At 50.4% G+C, this 25,840-nt stretch overlaps 2 protein-coding genes and 2 long non-coding RNA genes across 11 annotated transcripts; 2 read left to right on the top strand and 2 right to left on the bottom strand.

Annotated features, from left to right (window-relative positions):
• The first annotated feature begins 38 nt into the window (after positions 1-38).
• Positions 39-2,129, top strand: LOC105700482 (protein prenyltransferase alpha subunit repeat-containing protein 1). Of its 3 annotated transcripts, XM_012426332.1 has the most exons (3): positions 39-461; positions 855-1,301; positions 1,482-2,129. In XM_012426332.1, exons 1-3 carry the CDS (start codon positions 385-387, stop codon positions 2,062-2,064), a joined length of 1,107 nt encoding a protein of 368 aa, XP_012281755.1. In that variant the 5' UTR covers positions 39-384; the 3' UTR covers positions 2,065-2,129. The 3 variants fall into 3 exon arrangements, with proteins under 3 accessions (XP_012281755.1, XP_012281754.1, XP_012281753.1); XM_012426331.1 differs by having other exon boundaries at positions 39-358; positions 855-2,129; XM_012426330.1 differs by having other exon boundaries at positions 855-2,129.
• On the bottom strand, positions 1,993-3,671 carry LOC105700488. 2 transcript variants are annotated; one of them, XR_001104132.2, is made up of 4 exons: positions 3,199-3,332; positions 2,993-3,130; positions 2,764-2,919; positions 1,993-2,079 (listed from the first exon to the last, which is right to left on the bottom strand). It is a non-coding gene; the product is annotated as an uncharacterized LOC105700488 (long non-coding RNA). The 2 variants fall into 2 exon arrangements; XR_001104133.1 differs by lacking the exon at positions 1,993-2,079 and adding an exon at positions 3,552-3,671 and having other exon boundaries at positions 2,274-2,919; positions 3,199-3,396.
• Positions 3,238-25,840, top strand: LOC105700479 (GRAM domain-containing protein 2B). 4 transcript variants are annotated; one of them, XM_012426321.2, is made up of 8 exons: positions 3,238-3,353; positions 5,746-5,977; positions 8,154-8,345; positions 19,689-19,883; positions 21,113-21,263; positions 21,790-22,325; positions 22,476-22,779; positions 22,857-25,840. In XM_012426321.2, the coding sequence occupies exons 1-8, from the start codon at positions 3,263-3,265 to the stop codon at positions 22,968-22,970; spliced, it is 1,815 nt and encodes a 604-aa protein (XP_012281744.1). In that variant the 5' UTR covers positions 3,238-3,262; the 3' UTR covers positions 22,971-25,840. The 4 variants fall into 4 exon arrangements, with proteins under 4 accessions (XP_012281744.1, XP_012281745.1, XP_012281748.1 ...); XM_012426322.2 differs by having other exon boundaries at positions 21,811-22,325; positions 22,857-22,996; XM_012426325.1 differs by lacking the exon at positions 3,238-3,353 and adding an exon at positions 4,502-4,592 and having other exon boundaries at positions 22,857-22,996.
• On the bottom strand, positions 5,997-10,231 carry LOC105700487. 2 transcript variants are annotated; one of them, XR_001104131.2, is made up of 4 exons: positions 9,129-10,231; positions 8,411-8,927; positions 8,142-8,332; positions 5,997-7,827 (listed from the first exon to the last, which is right to left on the bottom strand). It is a non-coding gene; the product is annotated as an uncharacterized LOC105700487 (long non-coding RNA). The 2 variants fall into 2 exon arrangements; XR_002762405.1 differs by having other exon boundaries at positions 8,411-10,230.

Here is a 25,840-nt window from a genome sequence, read left to right as displayed (position 1 = left end):
TTCAAAGTATAAAATGCCCAAAACCAGAGGATTTATTGATCTTTCGTCATCCAAATAAAGTGTGTCACAGTACAGGAGTTAATTCTAATGAAGCACTTTGAAAGAAATTGTCTCATTAGAGAGAATAACGCGTTAAATGCGGTTGGCAGGAGGCCGGCAGGCGTGGCTCGAAGTTCAAAATGGCGGCGCGGCCGTCGGCGAGTTCGAGCACGTTCGGTCTCGCGGTGCACTTCAGAGAAGTGTTCGCGTTTCCGCAGAGAAGAACGCTACGTTGTGTCCGCACTGCTGGCCGCGCTGAAGGAGGAAGCCGATACTCGGGCTGATTGTGCCTCGACTCGCCGTTGATTCCCCGAGAAATGTAAGGGAAAGAGGAGTTGAGGTACCATGCAAGAAGACGCGTTCCCGGCCGCCGAGAAAATCCTTTCCGACATCGAAAATGTGCTGAAAAAGGACACGAATCTGTGAGTCTTCGCTGGGTGGAACAAGGGCGGGGTTTTTGAATACGCCCATATGGACACGACCGACGTGTTTGACGTTTAAACGTCACGATCAGCCATGCACGTTGCATAGTTTGCATCCCATTATCTAGAAAAGTTAGCATATTCGACGATCGCGTCGCTGTCGTCAGATAGATTGCCGCAGTTGCGGCCGCTGCGGGATCGACGACAGCGCCGCGGTCGGCATCGCGGCGATCGGCGTTACTACGGGTTACTTTTTCCTTATCGTTCCTCCACTTGATTTACCTTCGTTTTTATAAAATATAGTACACGTTACAAAATAATCGCAAAATCTGATAACGTAATGTGTCGCGATAAATATCCAGGAGTGTTGCTAATATTTCTATATTATTGCAGGGTCAGTTTCGAGATAATCCCGGCTCTGGATAACGAGAACAAGTCCCCGGTGTTCCACGACCAACACTCCCTGGGTCTGGCCTCCTGGAGCGTGAAGCCACTCTACTTCTACACGTACAATCGTCTGCTGGAAGTTCGAAGGAATCGTCACCGGCGCGAGGAGCCGGACACCCTGGCGAGATGGCTCCTAGGTGCTCTTCTGCTGAACCCGGACGTCTCGACCTTTTGGAACATGAGGAGGGAGCTGGTGAGAAGCGGCAGGCTGGAGCCCGTGGACGAGCTGCGTTTCGTCGCACTCGTCCTCTACTACAAGGCGAAATGCTTCGAGGCCTTTGCCTACAGACGATGGCTGATGCGATTCGCATTGGAAGGCGAGCGACCAGCGGTCGAGACGGTCGAATGCTTTCTAAGGAACGAGATCGACGTGGCGACGACCTCGGCGAACAGGTACGCGAACAACTGCCACGCCTGGAGCCACCGGGAACACGTGGTGACGATCCTGGAGAAGCTGGCTCCGGGCCGGACCCGGGCCCTCCTCAAGGCCGAGTGGGAGGCCACCGGGAAGTGGTGCAACCGGCACGTCTCCGACTACAGCGGCCTGGCTTATCGACAATTTTTATTAAAAAGGCTCGTCGAGGACCTGTATCGAGAGGAGCAGGAGGTTGCCGAGAAGCCCTCCGAGGACGAGCTGGCGAGGCGAAGAGAGGCCCTCTGCGAGTTCGTTGGCGTCGCGGCCAGAGGCTGCAACGACGTCTTCCTGCTGCAAAATGGCTCCTCCGACGAGTTCCTGGAGGTGATGCACGGTACTCGAGGAGGCAAGAGGCCGGCCACCGACCACGACCGCACCCTCGTCGGGTTGTCCTATTGGACGGAGGAGGTCGTCCTCAACGAGGATCTCATCAACTCTTACCCTGGCCACGAGGCTCTCTGGTACCACAGGAGGTTCCTTGCGCATGCCCTGGTCGTTCTCGTCGCCTCCTACGAGGAGTCCTCCTCCTACAGGACCGCTGTTTTCGACTCTCCTATCCGCGGGCGAGCGACCTCCAGGGCACCTTCCGAGGAGGACGCTCCGTCCAGGGGCCTCCTCGAGCACGCTTTCGGGACTCGCAACAAGGAGGCCATCGCCACCGCCAGGAGGTTCGGACTACACCAGAACACCATGGCTGATAGGTTCCTGCAGTTTCTTGGCTGCATCGGCCTCGAGCCGTGATCCCGGTTTAGGTACCTAAATAGATGTAAAGAATGTATTTTTAAATAAACCATAGTTCGCAGTTACGTCGTCGAGTGGTCTTTCGCCCTCTGGTATCTTCGGATATTGGATTATTATCGGAAGACGTCTCGAAATGGGTGCAAGGTCCATCCCGTAATGGCGTTGTTTATAAAATAAACATCGTGTGGTTTAAATAATAAACATCAAACTTTTCAATGGTACCTAAGCCGGCATAAACAGTCGCCGAGGGGCTCTCTTCTTTTATTCGATCCGAGACTATTTTAAAGCCTGAAGATCTCCAGAACCATCGCGAGTGGGAGTTCGACGCATAGGAAGAGTGAGTCACTCTTCGGGGTTTCTCTTTCCGAAATTCCTGAATTTTTCGCAAATCGATCTCCTTATTTACCATATGTTTGATAGCTCGAAATATTAAATTAAGTTAATAAGTACGCGCGGTTCTCTCGTAGAAATCGGTCGGTAGGAACCGATTAGAATTTGTGCCTGAAATTCAGAATGTCTAGAGGATGTCACGAGGTGGTGCAGGAGAATGATAGATTTAAGCGATCGCCGAAGGTAGAAATCGGTGCTTCCGGGAGGGATTTCCGCTGTTATGAAATATGCTCCCTGGTCTTAGCGAGAAGGCAACTCGCCGGTGACATTGACGACAGATTACTTCATAACATATTAGCCGACACTCACACGTGACATTTTTCTATCATTTCCATTGGTCGATCCGCGCGGTCCTCTACGTTAAGCAACGCAAGCAGTCGATAGTCATCCTCGGACGTAGACGGCGTTAACTTAATCGCGGAACTCCCGGTTAGTGTCGTGACGGGCTGGACTGCCGAGCGACTTCTGGAGAGCAGGGTTCGTTGATAATTTTTTTAACTCCACTTTTCCATCAACCCCACTCGTAAATAAAATATACCCGTTCCATAAAGGTCCCCTGCGCCAGGATAAATATTTATTTACATTGATAAGAGCCCCAGTTCCGGTGAGAAAAATCAAGAGGGAGAGGAGAAGTTCCACCTTGGGTCCGTCCCTTTGGTCTAATTTAGCCTAGGTCCTAGAATGTTAAAAAATCTGGCATTAATTCCCTGCATAGCTTAGACTTTAATTAAAGCATTTGTCTACTTTTTTTAGTTGTAATCCAACATTAACAGAGAGGGGAGGTATTTTGAAGAGCAGCTGGGCAGGCATGGGGTCGAGCAACGAGGAGGACCTTGCTACCGGAACAGGACTTCGCCGAGGCAACAGTCTGCGATTGCTTTCGCCCGCGTTATCGGAAGGTACACGATAGTCCCATAAATGACTTCCTTATCGAGCGGATACCTGCGATAAAAAGTATGAGCGAATTTTTTATTAACGCCAAGCGGTGCTGTTATCACGAATCGAAGGGCGCGACGAGCGGCGCAACGAAACGGTCGATAAAGTGACGATCGCGGGCCTTTCGAGAGGTATTTTTAGGAGGCCGAGCTTTTACGCACTTCGTGGAAAAAGCTCGTACACGGCTTGCGTGGATTTGGCTCGTAAAGCACCGAAAGGCTTCCCTCCCGGCGAGCGCGTTTCGTCTTCCTTCAAGCCCCAGGGGGTCGCACGAAATGGCGTTGAGCTTTCGCAATGGAGAGACGAGAAAAGTTCGATTTTCCTCCTTCCCCGACCCCCGTCGAAGAAGTGCTTAATTTAAGCGCCATCGTCTGGCGACTGTCTGCCAAAAGCGTGGCTGTGACGCGAAAACCTCGAGCCATCGTCACGAGGCTGGTCAGGGGCGAGCTTCTCTTTTATAACTCCTTCGAATATTTTTTTCTTTCATTGCTAAATGTCCGTTCGATACACCCCGATATGTCAGAGAAAATGGATGACAAACTGTGACACATTGCGGAGCGAACGGTGACTTCTCGAGGTGCGGTGTCCTCTCGAGCTTCACGCTCGAGGAGCGTTCGACAGCGGTCGGGAAATTCCCATTTTCTGTCCACGGAATCCCTTGTATAGAAAAACCGTAGAAATAAAAGTTCCTCGCCATGTAATTCCCCGCAACTTTTGTCGAGGGTAATTTCTTCTAGAGTGTACCGTTTAGCCGCGAAATCTCATTCATACGAGGGGCTCTGGCGCTCGGCATCGGGTGCGCATCGGTGAGTGCTTAATCGAGCTTTCGAGTAATTTACAAAGAGGCCGCAATTAATACTCGCTCGGACCACCCGGTAACCAGAAGCTGGGGCTAATCGACGGCGAAGGTCGAGGAATATCGTTGGATTAAATTAGTTCGGGTTCTGGCGTTGCATACGAGATGTAAGGCGAGCTTCCGCACCGGCTTCCCGTTTAATTGCCTGGTTAAACGATAGTTGCGAGAGTCCCCTCGGAGTGGTCACCATTGTCTGTCGCCAATTAATTTTACGTCATCGCGCGCACCGTGCAATTACCGTTGCACATTGTCTCGAGGAACTTGGGCACTCCGGCCGATTTTTCCGACCCTCGATTTTCGACTTTTGCGACGTTTAGGAGGATCGAGCCGACGATGCCGCGCACAGGTAACTAGATGTTTCACTTCCGGCGCCAGGTGCGCTTCCTCAGGGCTTACCCTGGCGTACTTGGCAGAGAGGGTCGTCCTCTGGGTGGGACAAATCTCCCCCAGGGTGGAGGTCGCTCCGAAAATACCGTTGAATGAAGTTCGATAGAAATCGCGCCGCGAATCCTCGGGCCCGGGTCCGCATTTCGCGGTCACGTTTTCCGCCTCGGATGCGCGGCTTTTTGCCAACGAATCCGAGACCAGGTTTGACGTTATTACGGTGTCCACCGAGAGGCTCCATTCAGTAGGCGGAAACCCGGGATAGAGATTCGTTCCTCTCGTTTGTCGACTCGGCGTCGGGGATTTTCCAACGAGTCACGGGTTCTTAAACGCGACGCCGGATTTAGCGTGACTCGGTGCACCGACCGCGATGGCCCTGGAGACGCTACACGACGAAGGTAAATTCCTCACCAACGTCTAGATTTCTACGACCTATTTTTTTTTTTCCTCCACTCCATCCCACCTTCAACGACTGCGACGAATAATTCCCGACCGCGCTGCCAACTTGTTAGGATTCTGCGACTGTACATAGGTATTCTCTAATTAAGCATCGGCTTCGCGCGGAGGGAAATTCGTGGGCGCGATAAACACTTCTTAAGATTCCTCGACATGCTTTTTTTTCCCTCTGATTAATCCCTAGTTTCCTCCTACGAAATATCTGAGTCACGGTGATCGCGTACACGCGCGCGGGGTCATTTTCCACTGAGGATAAAAATTCCATAAAAACAAATAGTAGAGAAGAAACATATTAATTCAAGGAATAATCATTTGGCCGAATGGATTCATATAAATTCTCACGATTCCGAGGAAACGTCGCATATGATTTATTTTATTTCAGTCAAATCATTGAATGAATTTAGGAAATATTTAATTTGGTACCATTCAAGGGAAACGTTTCATTGTTTCAATGAATTTCTTTTCTCAGTGTACGTAATCGGTTCACGTAATGCAGGCACTTACTTATCGTGCATGCAATAATATTTTAAGGGAATTAAAACTCCTGCCTCTGTTTTCAGTGTTTGACGCACATTGGAGTCAGTGATTTCTCGTTCGACCGATGAATCTAAATTCCCGTGTCCTTATCATGAGTTTGATATCGCATCGTTCGTTTCTAGCGGGTGAATCGGGTACGCAGCTGCGCCGAGGAGGATCCCTCAGGATATTCCGGTCGAAGGATCAGAAGGACCAGAACCGGCTGAGCGTCCCAAAATTGGTCGATCCAGGATCAGCTGATTCCCAGATGGGGCAGTCCAGGGCCGTCAGACATGCAACCGTGGTCGAACCTGCACCGGAACTCCTTGCGAGAAGTCTCCTGCAGCTCGGTTGTCCTGCGGTCTCCATGCCAGAGTAAGTACAGGTCCTGGGAAAGGAAAAGAAGATAGGTTTTAATAAGTGCCATTCATCGGGTACCCTCGGCAGCACGTGCTGCCGAACCCTGAGGAGTAATTTCTGCCATGACTTCATCAATTAAGTCCGTTATTCTCGTGCATCCTGCATCAACGAAGATTGGACCCACCGGCATCAAGCGGAACCTGCCGTCTCACCTGCAGGGCAAAGCGTGTCCTCCACGGGGAAATATCGCGGGAAAACTCATAATGGCTTCGAATTTCCAAGATTAATTCAAGCTAGATATCTCTATCGCGGATAAACGTCTCTACTACGTGCACGTGCAAGTACACGTGTCGTTCCTTCCTCGGCATCTCCATTCAAGGTCGGGCGATCAGCTGATCGCCGCATTAAATCGCTGCCTCAATTTCAGCGGGACAACGGACACCTCTTTAGGAAATTCCAACTTTAATTCTGAGGATAGACAGTCGTGAATCATGGGAACGTTAAAAATAGGAAGTTTTTAAGAAATCTCTTAAAGTGACGGCCTGCTAAGCCTCCATTCAGGTGCGCGTCCAATAAGGCCGATCAGCTGATCGCCGCGTTCTGCCCCTGCCTTAATTCCTGCAGGAGAACGGACACCTCGTTAGAACATTTATCTATAGAAAATTCGACTTATAATTATGATAATGGAATGTCGTATAAATGAAAGATATTTTCGAAACGTGACATTTTTAAAGAAAGTCCTGCTGGGGCTCCATTCAAGCGCGCATCCGGAGAGGGTGATCAGCTGATCGGGCAGGAGGCGTGGAGGTTAAGCTCATCGAGTGCGCCGGAGCGTGCCGGAGTATGCGCGAGTCTCTCGTCGGGATCGACGCGGATCGGCTCGGAGTCGGAGTCGGTCAATAGGTGAGCTCGCCGGCTCCAGAGGCAGGGCGCAGACGCGATTGGCCGAGAGAGGGTGCGCGGATGGCGAGAGCGCCGTCCGCGAGAGACGGGAAGAGGAGCGCACCGGGAGACGTAGGCCGCACCGCGTTGTCGCGCGTCGCATTGCCGTATTTTCCGCAAGTAAAAGGGGTGAGCCTGGGAGGGTACCTCCGGAAGACCCCGTGAGAAACCGCGTGACCTCGTCGGGAGGAGTGTCGGAGGCAGGAAGAGAAAGGAGCCTTCGAAACACGCCTCGAGAGGAGTAGGAGCAGGAGCAGGAGCAGCAGGCTGAGCCCCAGCAGTACCACCATCGGCAGCGGAACCGCGAGGTCCAGCCGCAGGTCGCCGACCACCACCTGGCGGCTGCATCTCGGTACGGTCTCTCGAGGTTGACATCTCGACCCAATTGCTGGGGATTTTTTTTCGCCCACGAGGAAGATTCCAAAAGAGTGCTCTTCGGAGAAACCGTCGAAGACGTCGTTCCAGTTACCGGAGGTATTTCGAGATCGAAGCCGACTCAGAATCTTGGAATCTCTCGAGGTCCCGAGTCCAGGGGGGAGGATCCTGAAATATAAGGAAGCTGCAGGGACGGTTTAAAGAGACGGGGAGAGGAAGATTCATCACTTGGGCATCCGGGCCGATTGGAGCTTACGGCATCTCGAGAGCAGCTTCCGAGGTCTATCGATTGACTGCGCAGGATTTGCGGCAAGGAAATCGCGCGGGAAGTCGGGTGGGCTCCTTATCGTGGAGCGGGACGTGTGGGAATGAGGACCCGGGTGGTATCTCGCGGTACTCGGGGCTAGTTTGAATGCCATCCCTGTGATCGTCGAGACGGGACAGTGGCGCCCCTCTACTGGACGGCCAGCTACGACACAACTCACCACAGGTGCGGCATGCGCGAGATCATGCGCCGATCCAGGGGACATCCATTGGGATTATCGCGTCTAAAAGAAATATATAGTTTTTAGAAATAACTCCGAGATAAATCGCTCGGTCGACGGCACCTGACGCGTTTGTCATGCCTCGCACTAAATACGCATACAAGTAAACGGTATTTACCTCGAAGCACTTAGTAAAATAAATTCCAGATTTACGTGCGTTAAAATAATAAATAAATATAGCATCCCATTTATTCGGGTTTGAGAGAAATAATTATTCTTTGAATTAATAAAATGTTTCTTGGGTACTATTCAAATGCCTTTGGTTAAATGATATTTCTTTCTTCGGTGCAGACTTTGGGTAAGGTATTTTTAATTACCCTCTTTTTCAGGCCCCGTGGAGGAGTAGGGTCGGAGCAGGTTCCCAGCAGTGACAGCGATGATTCCACGACGGCCCAAGGACACCATGGCAGCGCACATGGTCCTCTTCATGGCCACGGTCAAGGTCAGGTTGAAGGCTTCGGCGTTCCGAAGGTCCACGTCTCGGGCCCTCCCAATGCAGCCGATCCTTCTGTCCTCAACGGGTAAGTCAATTTATAAATCATTTTGCAGATTTTGGGGGTCCATGCAGATCCATGTCGAGACTTACCTATCTCTGTAAGCACATTTCAATCCGGAAGCGGAGATGGTCACGCTCGGCCTGACGTGGCATCTTTATTTTTATTTCCCTATCGCTAGTGCAGCACGATGCACATTTCTTGCCAGAGATCTCCGACGTGAGCTAGAATTCTAGTTATCACTTACCAATCGCACGACAGAGCGCGATAATGACCCATGAACTGCACTTGTGTTGTACACATCTATACCGGCAATAATAAAATGCGGATCGTTTTATTCGACACTTGCCTTGAGTTTTATTGCTTGAGATAAACGAGCATACATTCTCGTTGTGTCCTTCCAGGGTGTAAAATGCACCGTATAGATTTTTCTAAACTTCACTGCATGAAATGATACTCTAAGGTTTCCTACGTGTAGGTAAGCTTTTGATATTAAGGTTAATCTCGTTGGTTCGGTCCCGACCTCTGATGTATGTCTCGTCAATGCCACGTGTGGGTCACACTCAGGTCGATGTATATATATCTCTGCGATCAGTGCTCTCGGCGACTCTGCAAAAAGAGGAATATTAATTTCTACGTAGAGACTCGAGTGTGACGAAAGAAAAAAAAAATTGCGTAAAAACGTCGTACGTGTGTCTTTTGCGTCAGCGTTTTGGAATATTCGTCGACACGGTGGATTCCTTGGCTTGGAAAAAAAAAAAAAAAAAACGAGGCCTTGATCTTGAGTACCAAGGTGTGCGGATTACGCACCTGACAGCCCGTGGCAAGGAATTCCGGCAAATTCCATCGTTTCCTGTTCTTCCTATACTTCGGATTCGGTAAATCCGCAAACGTGAATCCTGAATTATGAATTTCTTCGTGTTCGAGTGAAATAATTGTTCCCCGGATTAACGATATACTTCATTGGTGGAATATTTTCCTTTTTGTTATGGTCGGCGAATTTTCGTTTAGACAAATCCTTGCCTGCAAGGAAATGGAAAAGGCATGTAAAAGAGATTGAAAAGTGTCATCGATTCAATTCTTATCTGGAGGAGTCCCAGAACTGCCGTGATGGCATTCGCGGGTAAAAACAAACCGTTTTCAGAGGTGACAATAAATCTATTTCCGCCAGCGAGGGAATGGCCTGTTGTGCAGCTTGCAAAGCTCGGGCGCGTGTTCACCAATAATTACCCTCGAGAGGGCGTTTCTTCGTAAGCTATTAATACAGTTGCCTATACTTCGTTTGCGATAGTAGAAGCTCGCGACGATTCCCAAACAGCCATTCGATTCAATTAACCTCGATTCGCATCGGCCCTTTCGCCGAGTGGGACACGAAAACGAGTGATAACCGAGTATCGTTACGAGTTAATTTCCAACAAGTATCGATACACTGTACTACGCTATACTCTATCCTAATAACAGCTCGAGACGATAAAAATTTAAAAGAGCAGTCTACTTTCAGCGTTTCGGTTATCTCATTACAAACTAGACGATGATTTCAATGCATCTTGATCTCAGTCTCAGAAAAAGCAAGATCAAGAACAAGACCGGGCCCACCATGGTCTTGGTCTTGCGCTTGCATAGACTAGTCTTGTGACATCCTCTGTACGATAACCCCGTGATATCAGCCCTCGAGACGAGAGGGCCGATAACGAACCATCATAAGGATGCTAAACAAACCCCGCGTCAGCCTATGAAACTCGATCGAGGAAGCCTATCTCTCTTGACGGAGATCCTCGAGCAGTCTCATCGGGCTTCCCTAAGTGCGCGTTTTCTGTCGGATCATCCACGCGGTTCGTCGTTATACGAAAAATTAACGGAGGAGACTCGGAAGGATCTAGTTCCTTTCCGGGCTCCCTTCGAGAGGAATCGGCTTGAGGGGCTATTCGCTCGGAAACCAGTGAAAACAATTTCCTCTTTTGGGAACCGATTGCCCTTGATTTAAACTTAAATGTTCCGGTGATTTCCTGTTACGTCTGCTCAGGATGTTCATCTGACCTCCACGTGATTTCGGTATTAAAATCCATAATTTTCTAAGTGAATAACCCCTCGGCTCGTCGAGTGCGCAAACATGCTCGAATAAGTACACGGGCTCGCATAATTGGATAAACGTCGTAGATCGGACACGATTCTTATGACGGAGGTCGTGCCGTGTTGATCTAGGAAAATTTCTATCTCGCTGTTCTGGGTCCGCAGGAAAACAGCGTCGGGTGCAACCAGTCTTTCCGTATTTTGTGCACATTTGCCCGCGTGCAGTCCTCGCTAATTACGTGTGACGTCCTCGTTGCGCCAGCTGTCTCGCATTTGCATCTGACTGCGCTTCGGAGATAATCGCAAAAAATAATGTCGACATCAGACGGTGAGAATTCCCGGCGATTCTTGGCTTCCGCGTTGTATTTCTTGAGGGGCGCCTCCACCTTTTGTCGTAGCATGTCAGACGAACGGGTTGAATCGAAGGAGGTGTACCGAATTACGCTGCAGTGGGTATAGGCGGGTATCGAGCGGCCGCATGCGGACAGCGGAGAAAGAGCGGAGAGCATCAACCGCACCAAACCATGCACCGTTGCACCATTGCACCGGTACCAGTGCACTTGCCAGATTTATGCCTACAACGATGGGAAACAACGAAAGAAAGAGCCTAATAATTAAATTCTAGGAGTATCTCTCATACCCAGAGGTGATTTTTCAAAAAAACTCACGGCTACTGGAAGCGCCAATGAATCGGGCCCCGGGATCACCAGTAGTCATAGTCGGGCACATGGCGGACTTCCATCTACAATTAACGGAAATAATCGAAGAAAGGGAAGAAATATTAAATTCAAGGGGCACTTTCCGTACCTAGAAGCTGTTTTCCCTGAAAAGTCAGTCACAGCTACCGGAAGCAGCGGATAAAAATTCGGGCCTCAAGAAGCGCGACGCGCGGGATCCAAGATGGCGGCGGTGGGCCAATAGCGGTTCGAGCACCCTCGAGGCCCCGCGACAGAACGCAAATATCTCATATTCAGAATAACCCGCGAAGAATACTTGGATAAATGCTTAAAAATAGCCGGAAGATGCTGCATCGGCCAATGATTCTTGCTGGTGAAGACGGAGACTTCTCTCGAGGGTGATTCGGGTGATTCGGGGGGTTCGGGCATGTTCGGGTGGGTTCGGGACTCAATACGCGCGTGGGGGCCCGGGTTCCAAGATGGCGGCCTGCGCGGCGCGAAGGGGCTGCGCGCGCCGGCGGCAAGCAGCGATACGCCTGGCGACGGCGGTGCTCGGCAGCGGCCGGCAGTGCCCCGGCGGTCACGGCCCTGGACGCGTCGTCTGCAAGTGGAGGTAGGTCCAGGCACGACGCCGTCCGGCGAGGAAGAGGGCCTCTCTCGCTGGCGGCACCGAGTGAACGGTGAAAACGGTGCGAACAGTGGAGAAAGTAACTCCCAACGGAAGGTGCACGTTAAATTCGGAAAAGGGAGCGGGAACTCTCACCTGGAGGGAGGAGGGCGACCCGAACGTCGCGAACCTCGCGACCATAAGTGGAGACCGCGCTCGGACGCGTCGGGAGGCGGCAACACCGGGACGGCCGAAGCGGTGCGGGCCGACCGGTCCCGAATCTCAAAAGTTCCACGGTATTCCTAGTGAGAGACTCCTAACTCCCTTGCGCGAGAACTAGAACCCTTAAGCACTCCTCGAGACGTCGAAGTTCTCGGTTGTCGAGGTGATTGAAGATTTTTTACGTTTTTTTCGGGTGCAGTGCGGGAGTGGCAAGGTAGAATCAAAGTGGAACCCCGGTCGAACCGGAGTCGCGCCCTGGCCGGCGTTGGACGATGGGACCCTCCCGAGCTCTGGCGCCGTTGCCACGGTGATCGGACTTTGTTTATAAGGTTCTCTTTGAATTTCTTTTTTCCCCCCCTTTCTCCGAGGAGTCGCAATAATCGACAAATGCACCTGTGGGGGCTGATCGACCGTCGCTGCCGTTTGGTTTTTGTGTATTATTATCCCCCCCTTATGTCTGCCAATAAGGGCAAGGGTGCACCGACGCAGCTCGACCGGAAGGACTTTTTTCCCCTTTGATCCTGGACTTCTCGGAAGGCCGCCACGTTGTTTCGAGCCCTGGAAATACCTCTCGGGGCGTTTAAAAAATAAAGGAGGAGGGGAAAGAAAAAAAAGGAGGAAGACGGAGCGGTCTACGCCAGAGGGAGCCATGACCAGGATTTTCCTTTTTAGCGATGCGGAGACGACGGGAACGGCTAACGGAGTACGCATGCGGAGAGCTCGAATAATTCCTCTGTGCCTTGGTGAACGAAGGAGAGGGTTTACCCGAGGACTGGGAAAAAGAGAGACGAGGGGAAACCGCTTTCTGCAGGAGTTGCGGCGCCAACCGCGGAGTTGCTCTTCGATGCCTAGAGGACACGGACGTGGCGGTAGTTGAACCTTGATCATCTCTTCTTCTTTTTTTTTCTACCGATTCCTCCTAGTCTAACTGATGCACGTCATTGTCAGATGTATATAAGTCCGTGCATCGGTGCGACAACGCCGTTGGGCGACTTTGCAGTGCGACACCTGTGAGACCGTCCAGTCGAAGACGTTGTTTTCTTCTAGACGATCCCGAGGCTCGTTCCACCCCGGGGGGGGGGGGGGGGGGAGAGAGAGAGAGAGAGAGAGAGAGAGAGAGAGAGGCGCGGAAAGGGAGAGATCCGACGACCTTCCCAGGGAAGTCGAGAGAGTCGCCTTCGTGTCTACACCTTGGCGGCTGAGCGGCCTTAACACAGGAGACAAGTGTGTACGACCTCTGCCGACACTGAAAGAAAAGGAGAGGCTTTATCGCCGACCGGTCGTTCCCGAGATCGGCTGAGGAGAGGGCAAAAACGAGACCCGGCTCTGATTTTTAAGACGAGGTCTGAGCGGAATCAACACAGCTGTGGAGAAGAGTAAACGAAGACAGATATTAAATGAAGATTAAACGATGATTAAACAGCGATTTAACGGAGATTGAACCCAGATTGAATGCAGATTTAACGCAGATTTAACGATACCGCAGGTAGACCATCCGCTGTGGATTATAGGAAAGCGTAAACGTTAACAACGGGAGGTGGATCCGAAACCAGGATTCCCCGATCCTGGAAATTCTGGACCGGTGGAGGCAACGCTTTCGCACGTATATTTCACGCGAGCGAAGGCGAGCCATCGTTTCGGGGTACTTTTCAGCTCCCCAAAACGGCGTGTACCGAGGAGGCCGCCTCTTCGATCAAGGACTCCATGATGCTCTGTTTCGTGCAAGGCTTCCACGCCCGCGAAGATACGAAAGTGCGACGATCGAAAAGGTAATTTCGATCTCTTCGAGTTCACAAGGAGACCCTTAGCGTTTAAGGAAGGAGAACCTGCTGGTACTGGGCGGCCGCCCCGGTCGACTCGGAGCGCCCGGAGGACGCGAGAAACTCTCGGTTTCACGGCTAAACGGTGCGTGGTAGAGAGAAACGCCTTTAAGAGAAATTGTTCGTGATGTTTTTGGGAAAAATTTTTGTTCCGGAAGGTTTTCGATATTGCGCACCGTTGAGGCGGGAACCGCGCATTCCTGCGCGAGGCGCGGGATGTACCGTCTCGTACTCGTCTACGGTGTTTGTTAAGAGCAATTCCGCCTGCTTAGGGTGTCAACAGCCGAGGTCTCCGTGCCAATTCCCTCGGCGTTCGTTCTCCGAGTCGACGAACGACCCTCGAACCGATGCCTCGATCTCGCGATAAGTCGTTCTCTAGGAAAGAGCTGGGCCGTCTTCGAGACTCGCGTCCATCTTCCTCTGCGGTCGATATAATAGGTCGGCTCCACTCCCGGCCGACTATTTTCGCGTACCCTCTCATCGTCCCACGAATCCCCCGAAACACGACATCCGGATTCTCGGCGAGGATGTCGAAGTTATCTCTTGGCATCCGCCGATGCGCGCCAAGGATTTGCGAATTCCGGTTCTCGTCGATGCCGTCACTCTCTGAATTAACGTGAAATTATCTAAAATCACGTAAATTCATCTAAACTCACGTAAATCCACCCCCTAAAATCACTCCATGATCACCCCGTGACAGGCGCGAGTAGCGACGCCGTTGCCATGGCAACCGCTACCCTGTAAACAACCGCAAGGAATAGTGCAGCATTAATCATGCATCAAATTAATATATACGCTCACAAGCAAGGCATGCGATAAGAGAAAATTAAAGTTCTGCCTTGAAATCCGGAAAAAGTCGGCCCGTGTAATTTCTGTCAGTTTAATGACCCTCTTTAGGTTCCCGAGCGTGGAGGAGTCGCGTTATAAAGACGCGAGAAACCGGGCCCCGTGATCGAGGTGTACGTCGTTACGCGTCGCGAGGCCGCTAGGCCGATGAACGAGCTGCGACGACGGTTCTCAAAAAGTACCGCTAAATCGAGGCGAACTTTAGAACAACGACCTCGCGGCAGCTGCCGGTGACGTGTTTTTTTACGGGGCTCGACGCTCTCGCGTGCGCCCCGCAGGGCCTCTCTCTCGCTCCCGCGGCGCCGCCACTCGCTCGGTCTCGCTCGCACTCATGGCGCGGGCATAACCCGAGCGCCGTAACTCCGGACTAAAGTCACGCAAACCCGAGATCTATTTGAGCTTTTCGTTGGCCATCGTCGCGACTGCTCGTGAATTCCAATTGCAAGGAATCTTGGCCGCGGAAAGTACACCGTAATTTATTTAAAAAAAAAAAAAAAAGAAACGGGAGTGCTCCTGATTTTTGCAGGCCATGCGTCTGCGGGTAGAAGACCGCTTGGTAGGAAAACTGCGATTAATTAGAGTCGCCAATTGAGATTGTTGTTATCGAAATTTGTTGCCATATAGGGAATCGTATTACAGGCTTTGGATACGATTGTATATTCCGATCGAAGTAACTCTTCGTTGTCAAGCCAGCTCGGAGTACCTGGTGGATGCATTTCTTCGCCGACGCTTTCAATGATTTTAATTGTCTTAATTATTTCTATTATTTTCATTTTTTTTTCCTATTTGTGGGGCATCTCGGGATGAATGGGTTAGTAACTCCCACGTGGAGGGTCTCGCCAAGGTAGACCCTCGTACTCGATGTCGTGGAATATCACATTGCATTGCAGGAACCGCTTGTGCAATGCGGCCTTGCCTGCCTCGCTGACCTCCTTACTTAATAGACGCTCTTCTCTGACCATCGTAAAGCCGGGCATGTCGATATCATAGGGCGATCCTCTCTGACTTTATTCCCCACTTTGGAAGCTTTTGCGACTTGATCTGCTATTTTTTTTTTTACGCAAAATTACGATTTTCTTCTCACCCCTTAAGACCGCCACCTACGGTCGCACGAAGGGACGAACTCGTCACCTGTGAATTTCTCGATTATTACTCACATAAAAAAAAAAAGTAGAAGACATTAATTGAAAGAGTGAAAATTCAGGTTTTCTCGAATGATATAAAAATGAGAAAGGTATAGAAAATATTTTTTTTTATGGGTAAAAAGTGGAGTCATTCTCGATTTTTCTTCTTCATGGCGTCACGTTGTATACATCCCTTTCGGATACATCATGGATGGTTTTCTTTTCTTTTTTCCTGTTACACTCGACGTTATTCTTCGAAACCGCCATCTTGCTCCTTCCTCGAAACGTAACGGCAGAAATAGTCGCGGCTCTTTTGAGCTGCAACGTTTCGTCTTCGGCACCTCTGCGACACGAGGCGACGGCGATAACGCGAGTACCAACTTTGTTCCTCGAGTTATGGTCTTTATCCTGTGATAAACTCCTGGGAAAGAAATTCGAGTCGTCGAGTGTTACTCGGTCGGAACGCGATTACCCCTTAGGGGCGGCGAAATTATCCTCAGACAATGCACTTGCTGAGGCTGCAACCCATGTAGATGCATTTTCCGCACAGGTTGACCCTGACACGTCTGAAATCGCTCCAGACTGGTCGTTACCAGACACCGAGCTCGGTTTGGCAAATACCGCGAATCGGATGCCCGGTTAGCCCGACGAGTACGTGACGGGACGATGCACGTAGAGTGCATAGGTGATGCAGCGCCGGTGCACTCGCTCCGCCGAGCCGTCGCTCTTGTCATTGTGCAAGGCAGGAAGTAAATGATAATGGCCACTTCTGCGTTACGCGATACCCGTGTGTACGCAAACACACGCGCAGCCGTCCCGTTGCACCGGCGAAAAGTGCATCGCTAAGTCGTTCCCTCTCCCTCTGGGGAGGGGGCGGAACTGTTAACGAGCCTTAGATTACATAAAATTTCAGAGTAAACCGAGGCGAGAGGCGATAAGCATCTTGCGGACAATTTTTCCATGTGTGTCGAAAGTAGACGACACGGCGAATCGCATATGCATCCTTGTTAAGCTAGTTGCATATGTGCATGCGCTTGGCGGGGTCGAGACGGCCGCCGATTGGACGGGGCATATGTTATTTACATCCATTATTTAAATTCACTTGGAATAATGGATGAACGTCGCCTATTCTTCCTTTTCTCTCGCCTATCAGGAGATTCACTTGGACTCGGGGTTTATCGTCGATCGATTACCCTCGAGGCGCCGATCTCGAAATTCCGATCGACCTCAGACGTGGTGGCGAAGCGCTCCTCGAGAATCGGAAAAATTCCACGTTTCTCCGAGACATTTTTTGGCGACGTTTGATGGAATGGAAAAAAAAGTTTCATGGAATTTTCTTGATTTTTTTCATCGCCCGGACGTGGGGACGAATTTCGCCCGTACGACGAATGGGCTCAGCGGAGGGAGTTAATTTTTCGGTAAATAATCACCAGGGGCAAAAATAATAAAGGAAGTTTCGACAAGAAATTTCATCGGTTTCTGGGATTGTTACGAGGTTTGCGACACCCGGTGTATGTGCGTCTAGTCGCGGACTTTCGTCTCTCTTAAATGCGCACTTGACGCCACTCGCGTTGCACATGTGCAAGAATACGTCGGCCCTCGGTTTAATATTGGCACTCGAGTAAGAATCCTCTCTGGCATGATGACGGATATTCGCGTCATGATCTAGGATCCACCATGACGTCAATACCGTGTAGGCGAGTCGATCGGAGGACGATGGGAAAATTGAAGTCCAGAAGAAAAGGACGTGTGCATGATCAGTGACGAATGCATCTTCTGTGCGACCGGGTTATCGGGCGCGAGATTAGCCTCGATATTTTCCCTCTACGCGTTTGCGCGACTACGTCGATAAGTCGATAATTCGATAATTCGATAATCCGATCGATCTGCGGTCTTTTCCGCCGATACCTCGACCGGTCCTATCGTTTTGGGTTACGTAGATTGCGAAAATGCGGAATCGCGTAGATAGAACTTAGAGGCCAGTTTCGTATCACCTTATCGATACACTCTTTCCTGGCGCGATTGCTTTTCTATCCGGCTCTCTCCTTCCCGTGGAAAAAAAAAAAAAGAAAATCTTGGGGTCGCGAAAAATGTCACCCTCTGGCCTCGAGGGATTTATCGGAGCGCGTATAGGAGAGCGCACGTCGCTAATCTTGCGTGAGAGTGTGCGTGCACTTGCACGGTACACGCGGTGCAAGTGCGTGAGCTGAAAGGAGGCTGCTCTGTACACGTATCTATTAATATGTACATGTATATGCATGTAAACATAGTCCTCGGGAGAAATATTATCCTCGGAGGCGTTAAACGGAAGGAAAAGAACTATTGTATAGGGAATTTTAAACATTAATGATAACAAGGACGATTCCACAGAGAAATTCAAGCACTGCGAGGATTTATTCCCGAGCGTCGTGTAGGGTCACCGGAAGTAGTGGAACTTCCGCCCTCTTCGGGGTCTTCGTCGGGGCTCTTGAGTCAGGCACGCGATGCCTCGCCAAATGTCGGACTACGGCATTTTCCCAGAGTTTTTTAACTTTGACTTCGCCACACATTATCTTGCGTAAGCGTGCACCTAGGGCAGGAATTATACCTAGGGGTATAGGTGCTGCATGAAGAATTCAGAAGCTCGGAAGGTCGAGTGCCGGAGGACGACGCGGGTTTGACATTTCGCGATCAGTCTTGCGCGATCCGTCCAGGGTGATCGGGAAATCATTTTTTGCAGAACCGTAGTACATGGAAATCTTGGATTTCCCCGATTTCGTTGATTTCTTAGATTTCCTCAATTTCTTAGATTCCCTCGATTTCTTAGATTTCCTCGATTTCTTAGATTTCCTCAATTTCTTAGATTTTCTCAATTTCTTAGATTTCCTCGATTTCGACGATTTCGTTAATTTCTTAGATTTCCTCGATTTCCCAGATTCCCTCCACTCGCACCTGCAGAACCTTCAATCCGAGCAATCTCGCGACTGCCGTTAACAGTGCCCCGGATTTTTGCGATCCCCTTATCAGATAAAGCAGTCTTTTCGAGACATATCGGAGACCAAGGTGTACCGGTCTCTCGGATCGGCAAACAAGTGCAGGAAAGAAGGAAGAGACTCTCATAAACACGACGGTCGTTATCTTTGCGTCTCTCGATCTTTGAGCTCGGCCAGGACTCGGAATTTAAAGGATTGCCCCACTTTCCCGGCCAAAAGATACCCATTCTCAAAAAACCAATTTTTCCAGAAAATAACTCAAACGAAATACCCATCACTAAGCATGTACGATCATTGAAATGCACCCCAGCATTCTTTTCTTCAAGCAAAATGGACGATACAAAAATTCCTTCCCTGCATTTAAGCGGTTGCAAAATAAATGCTCGTTGATAGGTATTATAATTATTTCCTAAAAAAGTTTCTCATTTTTTTTTTTTTTAATATCAGGGGGGTTTAGCCCTTTAAACTTTTTCAAAATATTCCAAATAGGTCGAAGATCTTTTTTGACAATGGAATTGGAGACTCCAGCCCTGATCGAGTTTTGCCTCCGGTCTCCTCCGGTCATCAGGACGAGGTACGGACTTGTCCCCTGGACCCTCGTCATTCTAAGAGGGAGGGCCGGACTCTGTCTGGAGGACCGCAGGAAAATTAGAAATTAATGATTAATCGTCTAAGAGGCACCATCTCCAGTGGGAAGAGAAAAGCGTACAGTGAGGTGGCGGGGAAAATTATAAAAGCGTATCTCGAGGCGCCTCCAAGCTGACCCCAGAGTCGGGGTCGACGCGATCCCACGTCGAGGGGGCTTCGCAGAAATTTCCACTTTAAATAGAAAACGGGGTCCTAGGATGGCGTTCTTTAAATCCGCGAAAAGTCGAGAACTCGAGCGAGCCAATCCTGCTCCTGGAAAACTGCCTCTGGCGGAGGTCCAACGGAGCCTCTTGGTTCCCACTTGGCACTGGTTCCAGGATACTCCGAAATCCATCGATATGGTCCTGGAGAGACGATAATTTCTCCCCGTTTTCTTGGTTTCAGGTCCGCTGGGTCCCTAGGAGCTCGCTCGGCTCCTAGCACTCCTCTTCAGGGCGTCGCCGGTCCTCAGGGTGTCGCCGGTCCTCAGGGCGCCCAGCAGCCCGCCGTGGGGAGTCAACTCACAGTCTCCGGGAACAACAGCTCTCGACAAACTCCCCCCAGGAGTCCCAGTCACACGACTCTGAAACGGAATGACAGGTGGGAGAACGTTAGAACGGGTAGAAATTACCATTGATTATCGGGGAATTTAATTAGGTATGCACATACCGATAGTAGGAGTTGTCGGTGATAAGGATTTTAAAATTGGCTCTGAATGGTTTCCTCTCTTCAACATTTTCCAGCAGGTGTTCGATCTGTGAGAATTTAATCAACATTCCGAGACGATTATCGCTCTCATGGCGTCCGGAGATTTTTCTCTCCTTTCCCTGATCATTGGTGTTTTACAGCAGGCTTATCGTCGGGCGCTACCACACTCCAAAGATAATGTCCCCAGTGGAAGATACCAGGTCTTATCAGCCTCGTCTATGTATTCCCACTCTCCGAGTCAATTTTTCCAATGTCTTCTGCTTCCCCCTGAAGAAGATCGATCGGCTCGATCAAGATCAGCCTCTGATCTTCTCTAAATCTTCCGAGCCTTGGGGAAGGCTTCGCGATAGACCCACGCGCTCGAAAACGTCCCAAATCTCGACGAGCCACCCCTCGCACCGGAAAACACCTCGAACAAAAGTTACTCCCCTTCCTCTTCTCTAAAAATTTCGTAGGACCCATTTTCCCACAGAACGCTCCATTATCGCGGAAAACGGGAATATATTGCAGGGAGCGCCCTGCACCTGTCGGTCCGGTCACAGCTCCAGGTTTCGAATTTCAAGGTTTTTCCAGTTCCGGGCCGAGGTCCATCGGCGGACGCGCAGCTGCAAGTGCCGGGGGAATTATGGAGATTAAGTTAAATAACACCGAAGTTGTTTTGCAATAGCAGGTGGTCGGGCGAGGCCGAGTGCGCGTGCGCGCGCCTCGTATCCGCGCACACGCGCTCTCTATCTGGATCTCGCGACAAGACTGATACGGATGATAACGACGGCTTAAAAAAGGCTGGAAAAAACAGAGAGGAGTAGGCCTCGACCTCTGGAGTCTAGTCGTCGGCCGATGACCGGGCCGGACGGTCGCTTCCATGTCGACGGGGTCTTCGGGTTCCTCTTCGTCATGGAGGGCCTCTCCATGGATATGTGCAGCAATGATCTCTGGAGTCCGATGATCGTTAGAAGGAAGATCAACAGGTCTCGGTCCTCGCCCGGTACCACGTTGCCCCTCTTCAGGGTCTCCAAAAATCCGGACGAGGCGATTGCCCCGGACAAGTCGCGCCTCTCGTTTGAACAGGTGTCCAGCTCCCAGGTCTCTTATCGACGGGACTCTTCTCCTTCTGATTGCAGTCAGCTCTCGAAGCCTCTGAGCAAAAGCACGCCCTCCATGACAGCCAGCTCGGGGAGCAGCCAGACCTCGACCACGACGGTCAGCAGATCCTCTGCGAGATCTACCACCAGCAGCGGTCGCCAGAAGAAGTTCCACCGACACTTCACCCAGGTAACGATTACCTTCCGACCAGGTGAAGCGCCCCATCGAAGGAACGCGTGGATCACTTGGATGTGTCTTGCACCATCGGTCAAATGTTGTGTCGTGTCGCACCGCACCTGGACCGACCTCGAAGAGGCTGCACTGAGCGGGGACTTTGCCATCTAGGCGAGATAAGAGGATTAAATTTATTTAAATTGTAATTATAAGTGAAAACGTCACTTCGTAGGTGGAATTTAAACCGATAGAAATTCCCGGGTAAATTGACACATATAATAATTAGTTATCCCGATGTCGCAATAAGTTGCAGTGGAATTACGTCTTTTCCGTGATGACACATTAAACAAGTTAAGTTATAAAAAATTAGAGTGGGATTTTTTTCGCTCAGTGTCAAGCCGTTAGTCGGGTAGGGTCTTTTAATCAGGGGTTTTTAGGCGCGTTATCGTGTTTATACGGACGGAGGCTCTTTTTCCATGAGGCGCTTCAAGGTCCTCCTCGTCTGCTTCCGGGTGTAAGATCAGTGCCGAGGTGAATTTAGTCTTCGAAATTCTGCAACCAGGTCGCTCCGGACGAGCGGGTGCTCAACTACTACAGCTGCGCCCTGGTCGGCGACATCCTGCTGCAGGGGCATCTGTACATCACGCCGAACTACTTCGCCTTCTACAGCAACGTCTTCGGGTACGTGACCAAGCTGCTGATACCGACGACCTCGGTCCTGAAGATAAGCAAGGAGAAGACCGCGAGGATCATCCCGAATGCCGTGGCGATCGCCACCGAGGACGAGAGGCACGTCTTCTGCTCCTTGCTCTCGAGGGACTCCACCTTCAAGCTGATGAAGCAGGTCTGGGATGCTGCCCTGGAGCCGAGCCCGGCCCCGGACATCCTGCCGTTGCCGGAGGTCGAGGCGAAGCTGCTGCCCCCGGACACGCTGCTGGTCGACGACTCCGAGGTGAACCCTGAAGAGGACGATTCCAGCGAGAGCGGGATCGACCGCACCTCGAGGCCTCCTACGGTCACCGACACCGACGGCCAGTCCGCCCAGGAAGTCCCGCAGGTCGGCTCCTCCCTCGCGAGGTGGGTACTCATCTGGTAAAATGTCCACTAGAGCGTCTGGTTTGCCCAAATGCGACATTAATGACCCGATAAAAAAAAAAAAAGCTTAATCGCATTAAGATGTTACTTCTTTGGTCATTTGTCTTAACGTAATCATAGTTTTCTTTGTAGACTGGAACCTGCGGCGGTGGTGGTGGCGACGACCCCGACGTCGACGAGCATACCTACCGTCACGTTGACGGAGAAGTCGACCCGGTCGACCAGCTGGCTCCCTTGGGACAGACTTCAACCTGGCACGGTGATCGCGGTGCTGGTCGCCCTCCTGGCCGCGCTCTACGTCTCGGCGGCCCTGATGATGATCAGGATCGACCGGCTGCACACGGCGTACCTGAACCACCCCCTGGCCTCCCCCGAGAGGTTCACCCAGGACCGACTCCTGCAGTACCTCAACTCCAATCTCGACCAGATCGTCAAGGTGCGCCAGGTCTCCTGGGAGGAACCACCTTCATCGATAACATAATTTCTCATTTTTCATTCGAACATGTTTCTCAGGTCAGGCAGAGCCTGCAGACGCTGTCGCAGCAGTTCGTCGCGATAACCGAGGGAGGTGACCCTGGTGCAAGGGTGTCCGGGGGTTCGACCGACCACGAGGACGCTCCAAGTTAGCCCAGGGTCAGAAGAAGCGATGCCATTCGACCGAAAACCACACGAGATCCCCCTCGCCCCGCTAGCGTATGAAACGCGACGTAAAAAAGGACTCAGAGGACGGACCTCCACGGCCAACGTCGACTTCCGGCACCCTGAAGAAATTAGGCACCTAGACTTCGGATCTCCGAAGAGTCGCCGGACCTTTCCCGCCCGGGCGGAGTGTCGTCACCCGGGCGACCTCGTCTGTAGGGACAAGTCGGGGAGGGGCTTTCGTTTTTTTTCTTTTTCTTTATTTCTCTTTTTTATATAACTAGTCACGCGTACCTTAGCCCCGGGTACCAAAGCAGTGGACGGGAATAAAAAGCGAACAGACAGAAATCTATATATATATATATATACACGCATATATATATAAATCTATGAATATACATACATATATACAAATATATATATATGTATACACAAGGTAATAGTGAATGAGGTATCTCGAGGTTACTCGCTCGTTATTTAGATACTAAGTAACGTGTGCTCGCAGCTAGTCTGGCGGTACAGCCATTCGCAGGGGGGCGACAGCGAGTGGTCGTTCACATACATAAATATGATTATTAGACGAGGGGCTCCTTCTTGACGAATGGGAGATTATTCAGGGAAATAGAGCGGAAGATTTTGGACGATACTCCTTTTCGGAGGATATTTTGAGAGCCCCTCTTGAACGCGCGAGGACTCGCGGGGCGAGTTTTCGACCCTGGCGAGATCTGCTGCGAGGATTGGCCTTCTTGTGTCCGATCGTCTGCTCGAATGATATAGATCGACGATGATGATCGGCGATCGGCTCGTCGATGGGTCGGTTTATCCCTGGGGAAGTGGAGACCATCGGCGACCGGGCGGTCGCGAGCGAATGCGCGAACCGTAGGTGATTGACTGTGATAATTAAGATTGCGGATGCTGGGCCTGGAAGGGGGGTCGATCTCTCGAGGAAGACCTATTGACGACCCCTTGATCGATAATCGGTCGCTCGGGTCCCTGGGAACAACCCTTACACTGATAAAAATCGATGGAGATTTACGCACTATTTTTTTTTTTTCGACACATCTAGTAACTGAATTTTCCACGTGGAAGGACGTAAGATGGAAAAATGAAATTGAATTATTGTATGTAAATTTACATCGACATTTTTATCAGTGTAGTTGAGGAATTGGTGGAGTGTACTCGAAGATCGACCGCCCCTTGCGATCCTCGGCAGGGGATTTAAATGAAAAGTGCTGTTACATTAATTAGCCGGTAATCTATCTAACCGTAGGGATGCGATGTATTCACGTATAATTGCCTCTTTAAGTTCGGTCGGCCATGCTGTAACGTTTTTATCGTCCTCGTTATTGTTAATTCTATCTCCGTGACCGCTCCCCGGCGGCCCGTTGCCATTGTCTCGTTGTCATTGGACTCGTTGTTTCTCGATGAGAGGTAGTGGTTGTTATATCATTACTGCGACTAATGTTCTTACTAATACCATTAGTTTATTACGTTTGTATCGCGGACAGGAGCGCCGCCGATTTCGGGACGCGTATTTGCAATATTCGATGTCCATGAAAAGGGAAGCTCGGATTGCTTCCTTCGAGGAGTCCTCGTGGACTGGACTTTTTTTTCTCTTTTTTTTTCCCCTTTAGCCTCCGTTTTGCGCCCTCGAGGGAAACGTGGACGGCTCTTTCGTTCCTTTTTATGGCGTCGACTCTTTTCGACGACCCTTCGTCGCCGGGCATCGATCCCGACCGAACGGGGAAGGACAAATTGTGCCGTTGGCGTGATAAAAAAGAAGAAGAAGAAAAAAGAAGGAACGAATTTCGGGAATTTCATTCACCTCGCGAGAACCCATCGCCGAAATTTGCCGTAGGACTTTCCGGTCGGTCGCGGACTCGAGATGTAAAAAGGACATTAAGGATTAGGGATCTCCGATATGAATTTTCGAGGGAAATTGGAGACATCCTTCTTCCTCCCGAGGGAAATATTTGTATCCTTAGAACTTCGAGGGAATTTAACGAATGGGCTATATCTAAATTAGAGTTGAAGTTTGAGACAATTCGGTGGACTCGGGGAAAATATTTGATAGATGAGATTCTTAGACGCCATTTCGACATCACCTTAATTAAGGCTGAAATTTCGACTCCAGCTCTTGACTGAGATCCAGAGAAGGGATAGAAGTGCTGAAATTCTAGTCGGGGGCGAGGGGAGATGTTGCGATCGATTCCTTTCTTGACCGTGCCAAATTTATTCGGAATCGATTTATCCCGATCGGTGGAAATGATTTTCGAGCCCGCGACTCGACTTCCGGCGAGACGCGATTAGCGTTGTAAGATCCTCTCGTGCGTCCTTCTCCTGATTTATGTGCGACTACTTGCCTTACGCTGTAATGTGTTAGACTTTTTAGAAGGGTGCTCAATTACACGGTCCATTTTTTCGTAGGACGTCGCGTTATTTAAGGACACTCGGCTACTCATCGGCGAACGATGCTCTAAGGACACTCATTGAACGAGGAATTTCGGGGGAAGGATTTAAATCCTTCTCGAGGATATTTCCTAAGTCTTTAATTACCGAGCGCGAGCATAATCCTAGGAGAGAAAATCGGGAATAATTGTAAGCAAGAACTCGGGAATAATTGTAAGGGAATAATGTTTGCGCAGCCGATGGGTACGTCGAGAGAGTTTAAAATCAAATGCAATGTTTAATCGATCCTAAGTCGAACGTTAAACAGGCTTACATTAGGGTTACAACACTTATTGTTTTCGGGGAAGGAAGGAACGGAACTCACAGACGGACGGACAGACCAAGGGTTTAACTTCATAATTATGTGTAGCGATACACAGGCAAAGAATAAAACCGAAAGACTACCGAGA

This window comes from Orussus abietinus, unplaced genomic scaffold (assembly GCF_000612105.2).
Source record: "Orussus abietinus isolate OABI.00-Male unplaced genomic scaffold, Oabi_2.0 scaffold2, whole genome shotgun sequence".
NCBI lineage: Eukaryota > Metazoa > Arthropoda > Insecta > Hymenoptera > Orussidae > Orussus > Orussus abietinus.
Note: the sequence above shows the minus strand (reverse complement) of the source record. Positions and strands in the feature narration are given on the sequence as shown.

Coding starts and splice junctions, on each gene's coding strand:
- LOC105700482 (XM_012426330.1), top strand. CDS start 385: ATGCAAGAAGACGCGTTCCCGGCCGCCGAGAAAATCCTTTCCGACATC. Junction 462..854: donor CTGAAAAAGGACACGAATCT/GTGAGTCTTCGC, acceptor ATATTATTGCAG/GGTCAGTTTCGAGATAATCC.
- LOC105700479 (XM_012426321.2), top strand. CDS start 3,263: ATGGGGTCGAGCAACGAGGAGGACCTTGCTACCGGAACAGGACTTCGC. Junction 3,354..5,745: donor TTCGCCCGCGTTATCGGAAG/GTACACGATAGT, acceptor GTTCGTTTCTAG/CGGGTGAATCGGGTACGCAG. Junction 21,264..21,789: donor TCCACCGACACTTCACCCAG/GTAACGATTACC, acceptor AGGTGAATTTAG/TCTTCGAAATTCTGCAACCA.